At 45.3% G+C, this 9,075-nt stretch overlaps 1 protein-coding gene across 1 annotated transcript; it reads right to left on the bottom strand.

Annotated features, from left to right (window-relative positions):
• Positions 1 to 3,019: 3,019 nt before the first annotated feature.
• LOC124661921 (eukaryotic translation initiation factor 3 subunit G-like) lies at positions 3,020 to 5,028 on the bottom strand. The gene is made up of 2 exons (XM_047199806.1): positions 4,691 to 5,028; positions 3,020 to 3,761 (listed from the first exon to the last, which is right to left on the bottom strand). The coding sequence occupies exons 1-2, from the start codon at positions 5,019 to 5,021 to the stop codon at positions 3,220 to 3,222; spliced, it is 873 nt and encodes a 290-aa protein (XP_047055762.1). The 5' UTR covers positions 5,022 to 5,028; the 3' UTR covers positions 3,020 to 3,219.
• Positions 5,029 to 9,075: the final 4,047 nt, after the last annotated feature.

Raw genomic sequence — 9,075 nt, 5'->3', positions numbered from 1 at the left:
TCTGGATCTATTCGTAGGTCTTCAAGCCTCCAGCCTGTATCGTCGTCCGCAAGCTCCGCTCGATGGAGTTGAGCTCAGGGCGTCCCCGGCGATCCTCCCAGCTGTCAGACGGCAGACGGGATCGGATCAGCGCCCTCTCCGACGACATGCTCCACCTCATCCTCGGCCAACTGGGATCCGCCCGCGACGCCATGCGCACCACCGTCCTGTCCCGCCGGTGGCGCGGCCTCTTCCCTCGCCGCGAGATGGTCTTCCGCGACGTCGCCTTCTCCTCGCTCGAGGCGGAGCTCGGCCATATCTGCCTCTGCCACCCCTGTACCAAAGTTTACCGCATCAAGACCTGCGTCCACGGCGGGTGCATCCCCGACGAGCGCGCGGTCCACTCGCTTCTACGCGCCGCCAACCGGCTGACGCCGCAGCAGTACAGCCTCGTCCTCCCATCCTCAGGCATCTGCAAAGGCGCGAACCTTTTAGACGGGTGCTTCCACAACCAGCAGCCGGGCTTCATCCGCGCTACGTGCTATGTTTATCTTAGACCCGGTGAGTACGTCTTCAGCATGCATATAGTATATGCTCTTAGATGAAACTAATCAGACTATAAATTTTTCTAAAAAATGTAGCATAAGCTAAATTGTGGACCATCTTTTTATGTATGGGGCTTCCTTTCTTAGACAAACAAAAAAAAAGGAATTTCCAGGTTTATTGGCGTTCATGTTTGCTGCTAGTATAAACATATTCTGTTTATGTTAAGGTCTCTACATTTGCATGCATGTTCTGATACTGACGGGGTTTTTTATATGTGCTTCCTTTGTAGGGTTAATGCATGGCAGCCAAAACTGTCCGTCAACATGATTTTTCATGCTCATCGACGAATAGTCCAATGTCTGCCAACTAGTTCCAAATTGTTTTTGCCTAGTTTTCTAGAACCGTAGAAACGAGCTGCTGTTTGGCTTTGCACTCTTAGTAATGTTTAATAGTCCAAGTTTATTTTACCCACTATATCTGAGTAATGTGCTCCGGATCCAAGTTATTATGTTAAGCCTATTATGTCTACTATTATGTCTACTGCTATGTTCTTTTTGATGTTTCCGTGTTTCTTCGCCAAAAGAAACTTCAGCAGCAAAGAATGTTCACTTCATGGCTCTTTATGGTGATGCTTACATGAACCAACTGAGGTATTATTAGCACACCCTCTTAATTTGAGAACCACCTTCTGTTTCTTTGATTGTTGTCTGATCCCCGTACTTAATCTTTAATAGGAGGCTTAGTTCACCCCACTACTGACAAACAGTTCTTTTTTTTTTTGCGAAAGGACAAACAGTTTATTTTGACGAACCTATATGAGTAATGTGCTCCAAGTGATTCTGTTAAGCCTATTATGTCCTATTGCTATTTTCATTTTGATTTTTCGTATTTCTTCGCCAAAAGCAAATTGAGTGGCAAACAATGTTCACTTCATGGATCTTTATGGTGATGCTTACATGAACCAACCGAGCTCTGTTATTGGCACACCCTCTTAATTTGAGAACCACGTTCCGTTTCTTCTTTTCTCTGAACTTTCTGCACCCTGTACGATGAACAAAGATCCATCTCTATTGTTCTACCTATTCCTCCTATGATTGATTGTTGACTGATACACACACTTCCTCTTTAATAGGAGGCTTGCTTGACCCCACAGTTTTTGCCAGGTACACAACTGTTTGACGAGTGTTGTTCAAAAGGAAACGGAAACGCATCCGATCCAACTCTCCCCTGCACATTACGCTACGTCAGTTATGTGTCCCAAGTGATTCTGTTAAGACTATTATTTATATGGGTGTGGTCATTTCTCAATTGGCTGAGAACTAACTTCATTCTTTGTTAGATGGTGTCATCAAACCTCAGTTACAACATGAATCAAATCTGATGGAGTAGAACTTAACTAACCACGAATTTAGTTCTCATCTAACCGAGAACTAGCAAAACCTTATTTATATTGCATTCCATTGCTTCATTTCATTTTGATATCCTGTTCAACGTACTTCATAGTATCAAAAAGGGTCTATTACGTCCTGCAAACTACCATCATTTTTCCTCTGTAAACCTCAATAAGAATCCTGAACACACCCCCCCCCCCCGCATAATTCTTTCCTCGTGTGGGTCGTTGTCTAAATTCTCAGTAGGAGAGGAAGCGGACTTTTGGCTCGGGTGCAGCGCACCCCCATAGACCAAAAATTTTGTAGTAATTTAAAAAGTTAAAAAAAATAGAATCTTCCTGGAAACCAAGAATGATTAAGTTTGTACTCGTAGAAAAATATGTTTGGAAACAAAATGATTCCTATGGTCTTCAGGGCAAAAAAAACAAAATTATGATGAATATAAAGTTAATAGTACCTGGTCATGGAGCGTTTCAAGTTTGTTTGTTTTACCTATGATACAATAAAACTATTTTCCTAGGGAAATATTTTGTTTCAAATATAATACCTGATCATCTTTGATTCCCAAAAAAGTTTAAAAAAAATTGAACTTTTTTTAATATATTTTTATTTTTCCAAGTATAGGGGTGTGTGGCACCAATCTGTATTTCCCAACGGTGAACACTATATACAAAGTTGCAAACTAAGGCGAGGAAACATTTTAAAACTGTGTTTCCTGTGGTTGATGGACAGGTGTGGAATTGTGCTTCAACACACCAAAGTAAAAAAATGTAAAAAATAGCAAACTGAACCCAATCTCGTAAACTGCTGAAGGATCTATCTCACCAAAGAACTTTGCACCTAGCATACGTAATCGTACGATGGTTCAGAATTCAGAAAACAGTTTGTTTCACACCTGCTCCTACTTTGAGCATTTCGCCGCCCTAGTCCTGCGTGTATCTCTAGCTAATCCGGAGGGATGGATCAAGATCCCAGCGACCCGACAACTACATCAATGGCTTTGGTTCACACAAATCTAACCAGCAAAAAGGTTCTATTACTGCTTGGTATTATACAGCAACCGTTAGTACGAGATGACCGAATACTAAAACAAAATTCAGTCATACAGTTTGGGAGATTTTAGATTATCACCTAGATAAACAGCTCATACACTTCTCAAAACCTTAAGGTCAGAAACACAGTTTCAGCTCATACACTGAATACTCACACAAAATTCAGTCATGCATGTCCATTAGAATTATTGAGACAAAAATTCAAACATACTGACAAAATACTTATGGGATATCTGCAGTAGATATAGTAACTAACTAGGCCTGGGTGTTGCCCACTCCACATGGAGGATAAGGTTATCATAACCATACCCATTGAGCTTGCTGATAGCCTTCTCAGCATCCTCCCTGTGGACGAAGTTGACGAAGCCAAAGCCCCTGCTTGATCCAGTCCTCTGATCCACTGCAACATACACGCGGCTGACCGGGCCAAATGTGCGGAACAGCTCGAGGACATCAGGCTCACGGGTGTCCTCTGATAGATTGGTAACACGGACAGAGTTCTCGTCGTTCCTGCGCTTCATGTCGTGTCCAGCATCCTGCACTGCACCAGCCCTCAACCTCGGAGCAACGTACGATCCCTTGGCAGCACCACTACCACCCAGTGTTGGAGGTCCATCGGAAGTAGGGGGCCTGTCAAGAGAATCTGGCGCAGGAGCAAGGTCCTTGTAGGGGCACTTTGAGGTCCAGTGGTCACCCTTCTTGCCACAGGTTCTGCAAACCATGAGAACAGCACCTCCCTTGCTTGCCGCTGCCAGTGGATCACCAGACGCACTTGGTTCATCAGCCTTGCTCCCTACAATTAAGTGAGGAGTTAAAATTAAGAGCACTGAGATAGAGCAAAGTCAGCTAGTTTAACGGATTTGGGGACAACAATAATGAAGCGATTATTAATAGGAATTAGTAAAATAGCAATACTAACAAGTCTCATTTTAGAGTTTGAGCAGAGCACAAGTGAAGGCTGAATAGACAGTAAAACATCAGTGGCACAGTAATGCAAGGTTGCTTTGGGTGGGCTACCAAAGAAAAGACAGTCAACATGCGCCATTGATGAACAATCATCATTCAGGAACCAGTGTGCTCTGTATAACAACAAACCTTTAACCTACTTGACCGCAGCATCCATTAACTGAATGTCAGCATGATCAGCACGATAGACAGTAAAACATCAGAGGCACAGTATGCATGGTTACTGGGTGGGCTACAGGAAAAAAGACAAGTTCAGATGCCCCAGTGATAAACAATCACCATTCAGTAACCAGTGTGCTATATATACAAAACAAACATTTAACTTGCTAAACTGCAGCATCCATTAACCGAATATCAACATGTTCAGCAAGACAGAAATTAAAACATCAGTGGTACGGTACACAAGGTTAGTGGGTGGGCTACGAAAGTAATACAAGTTAACTTTCTACATGGGCTGACTAACTCAATCAGAACATAGTTATCCAAGTATCTATCTAGACCTCCTGACTGAATTACTTTCAACTGCGGCATGCTTCTCTCAATTCATAACTGAATTTTCGTAACAGCTTGCAAAACAAGCGTCCTGTCCCTTACCGAATGGGAGCATTGCTTCAAAACATGGCTACCAACCTGTTTACAGTTCTCCTAATGCCCACCCAAATGTATTGCGTACCCACTAGGAATGTTTAGACCGAAACAGATGAATGGACGCAGATCTGAGCGGGGATGCGATGCAGACAAAAGCAAGGGGCGAACCTGGGGCGCGCGGGCGCTCGAGGAGGATCTCCTCGGTGGAGACGACGGTGAGTCGCGCGGACGCGTCGTCGCCGGCGGCGGCGTCGCCGAACTTGGCCCAGCCGCGGCGCTCGACGGCGGCCTTGGAGAGGCGCGCGCGCGCGAGCTTGCGGACGCGGGTGGTGGTGGTGACCTTGACCTTGTTGCCGTCGTCGTCGAAGCGGTACTCGATGGTCTTCTTGAACCCGTGCTCGTCGGGGCCGATGACGACGCGGGGCGGGAGCAGGAAGTCGAGGTCGCCGCCGTCGTCCTCGTCCAGCTCGCCCCACCGGATCTTCCCCGCCGCCGCCATGGTTGCCGCTGTCGCCGGGGCGCGCGCTAGGGTTCGCGGTGCGGCGGTGTGAGCGGTGGCGGAGGAGGAGGTCAGGAGGGCCTCTGTGGTTTGGTTGCGGAATGGAGATGTGTGGCTGGGATTGAGCGGTATGGATCTTATTCAGCAAGGTCGGAGATGGAGATGGGCTACATACAGCCATACAGGCTGGCCCTCGTTGGATCGTGGCCATCTGCTACAGCCTACAGCCCAATATCTCGTGTCCTTACTCTTTCACCTTTGGCTTTCATCCCCTTAGACCTTGTTTGGCAGGCTGGTTTCTAAATGGATACACGTGTATTTTACCAGCCCAATCCATTACCCGAAAATACACTCTTTAGCCCGTTTGGTAGTCTGGTTTTTGATCGTGTAAGGCCGAGTAAAACTACAGAAACTCGTCGGGTTGACCAGATTTTCAGACGCGAGGCACATGGCGCGTTTCTTACACTCGCGTTTCTGGGGTGAGAGAAGGGGATCGGGTGATGAGAAGGTATTCACCCAAAACACGTTGGATTATACACTCTGAAACATAAAAAATCACTGTTTCCAAACAAGGCCTTAGGTACCTGAAAGGAAAAGAGTGCGTCTGAAACTTGTCGTCTCGAGTTCATCATAAGATTACATCGGAGAGGAGATTATCTAGAATGAAACTAGGGGGCTCATCGACCCAATTACACGAACTATGACTAGTATAAGAGTCCTGAGCTAAGACATGAGCAACTTGGTTGGCCTCACGGTGGATATGTCAAACCGAGACCCACCCAATAGTCGTCATCTTGTCAATGCACTCAGTAAATATTCCTGTTTGAGCACTCCACCATTGTTCCCTGTCATTGAACGCTCCACCACCTCCGAGCAGTCAGACTCGATCATCAATCTATTACTTCCTCCGTTCTTTTTTAATTGACTCAAATTTAGTACAAAGTTGTACTAAATCTGAGTCAATTAAAAGAGAACGGAGGGAGTACATCCCATTCTTATAGCCAGGTCCAAGCCATTGCTCAGAGCCACAGCCTCAGCCATCACCGTTGTGTCGATCCCCTGCAAGTAAGAGGTTGATGCCGCAATAAAATCACCCCTGGCATCGCGGAGCACAGTTCCCGTTGCTCCCGCCCTTCGATCATCATGGAAAGAGGCGTCCACATTCAGCTTCACGTGTGAAGCCTCCGGTCTAGTCCATCTAGCCACCTCATTTTGACTTTGCTTGACATAGACTCTTGGAGAATTTGCCACTATAGATAGAATCGAAAATCTACACTTAACCATGGGCGGGGTAGACTCACCATGGGTCCGTTGGCGCCGCAGCCACCAAAGGTACCAGCACATCGTGATGACGACCTCCTTGAGGTTCACCGTTGTAAAACCTTGAATATCATTATTAGGAGTGCACATTATATGTTCCAAAATGGCAGATCCGGACCTATCCAAAGCCAACGCCTCTGTTATCACATGCTGCAGGTCCATTGTTTCCCAAAGTTGTTTAGCAGCCGGGCAAAGGAATAGTAGGTGACGAACATCTTCAGCATCAAGTTGGCAGATAGGACATTCGCTACTCACTCCAATATGTCTATTTGCAAGGACACACTTTAGAGGAATAATGCCATGCAGGGCTCTCCAGGCAAAAAAATAATCTTGGCTGGAAGTTTTAATTTCCAAATAGAACTCCACACAGGGTTTTGGGCCGAGGAACCAGGCAGAGACAACTGTTGCGCCCAACGGCCAAACTGATGTTTCCATTGTAAATAGTAAGCCAATTTTACCGTATATCTCCCATGAGAAGTGGCGCCCCATGCGATGAAGTCATCAAAACCAGAATTGAGAGGGATCCGAGAGATACGCTCTACATCAGCAGAATTAAACATATTCATTAGTAATTGTAAATCCCAATTTCCAGTCATCGGGCAGATCAACTCACTAACTCTTGTAAAAACCGCCCCTGCCCTTGGCGAGGTGACCTTCCTGTCAGGGCTCGACGGAATCCAGGGATCATTCCATATGCTAATAGAGTCTCCAGCTCCGACCCGCCTGATGTACCCTCTTTTGAATGTGGGTAACGCAGCCATGATACTTCTCCAGGTGAATGAGGCACCTGTCTTTGGTCCCGCCTTAAGGATATCACCACTAGGGTAATACTTTGCTCTCAACACCCGAGCACATAGGGAGTCTGGAGTCGAGATTAGCCTCCAAATTTGTTTGGCTAGCATTGCAAGGTTAAAAGACTGGAAGTCCCTAAACCCCATGCCACCCTCCTTCTTTGGATAACAAAGCTTCCACCAAGCGAACCAATGCATATGTTTTCCATTTTCATCATCACCCCACCAGAATTGGGCAATAGCATCCATCATCCGTTTACACACACCTTTTGGTATTTGGAACAAAGACATAGCATAAACCGGAATAGCCTGTGCCACTACCTTTAACAAAATCTCCTTTCCCCCAATAGAAAGCATCTTCTCTTTCCAGCCATTAATCCTCTGGATATTCTTTCCACAAAATGTAGGAAGCACTCACTTTTCTCAGCCCCAACAAGCGTAGGGAGGCCAAGATATTTGTCAGAAATAGCTTCTGTATTGATATGAAGGGTCTCACAAAATTTTTCCCGAACCAACACATTTGTGTTCAGCGAGAAGAAAATGCTTGACTTAGCCACGCTCACTAACTGTCCAGAGTTAGCACAATAAGTATCCAGAACTTGTTGCAAGGAAGTTGCATTAGTCATATCGGCTCTCATGAGAATAAGGGGATCATCAGCAAAAAGTAAATGTGATACTGACGGTGCATTTCTGCACACCCTAACCCCATCTATGTCACCAACTTCTTCTTCATACAACAAGAGACTAGATAATCCTTCTGCACACAAAAGGAACAGGTAGGGGGAGAGAGGGTCTCCCTGTCTCAGCCCTCTAGTGGGAACAAACATATCAGTTTCCTCAGGATTGAACCGAACTTGATACTTTACTGATCTTACACAAGCCATCATTAACTCAATCCATCTTTCAGCAAAGCCCATCTTTCTCATCATATTTTCTAGAAACACCCACTCCACTCTATCATAGGACTTGTGCATATCAAGCTTGACAACACATGTACCATTAGAACCTCCCCTTTTATTTTTGATAGCATGAATCGACTCATAAGCAACCAACACATTATCCATGATTAGCCTTCCAGGAACGAACGCACTCTGCATAGGAGAAATAACCTCTGGAAGAATACCCTTCAGCTGATGAGCCAACATTTTAGAGATGATTTTATAGATCACATTGCAAAGACTTATTGGGCGATACTGCGTAATATTCTCTGGGTCATCAACTTTAGGAATAAGAACCACAGTAGTATCGTTCCATCCCTCCGGAATAATGCCAGAATTCAGGGCTTGGAGAACCTCTTGAGTAATTGCCACTCCGCATATGTCCCGCATTTTTTTGTAAAATACTGCATGAATACCATCAGGGCCCGGTGCTTTAAGATCACCAATACTAAACGCCGCCTTCTTAACATCGTCCGCATCAAAGGGAGCCAGCAACATATTATTCATGGCCGCATCCACTCTAGGGTGTATTTTGTCCATCATATTGGGATCTACATGAAAAACCTCCGAAGAGAAGAGATTAGAAAAATAATCATGAATTAAAGGCTTTAGCGCCTTAGTACCTTCAATCCATGTCCCATTGTCATTTTTCAGCTTGGTGATTGTATTTTTCTTCCTTCCAGCAGAAGCATAATTATGGAAGAATGAGGTGTTCCTATCCCCCTGGTGAAGCCAATTAGCCCTAGATCTTTGGGCCCAATAAACCTCATCTTGTTCCAGCAAAAGTTCAATCAGATTTGCCATCTCTTTCGCCGTCGCCTCATTTTCATCAGACATAGGGTCATTCATTGCCTTTTCAAGTTGTCGTTGTGTGATGACCCACAAGTATAGGGGATCGCAACAGTCTTCGAGGGAAGTAAAACCCAATTTATTGATTCGACACAAGGGGAGCCAAAGAATATTTGTAAGCCTTAACAGACGGAGTTGTCAATTCAGTGCACGGAA

Source organism: Lolium rigidum, chromosome 6 (assembly GCF_022539505.1).
Source record: "Lolium rigidum isolate FL_2022 chromosome 6, APGP_CSIRO_Lrig_0.1, whole genome shotgun sequence".
Lineage (NCBI taxonomy): Eukaryota > Viridiplantae > Streptophyta > Magnoliopsida > Poales > Poaceae > Lolium > Lolium rigidum.
This window is presented reverse-complemented; position numbering and strand designations above follow the sequence as displayed.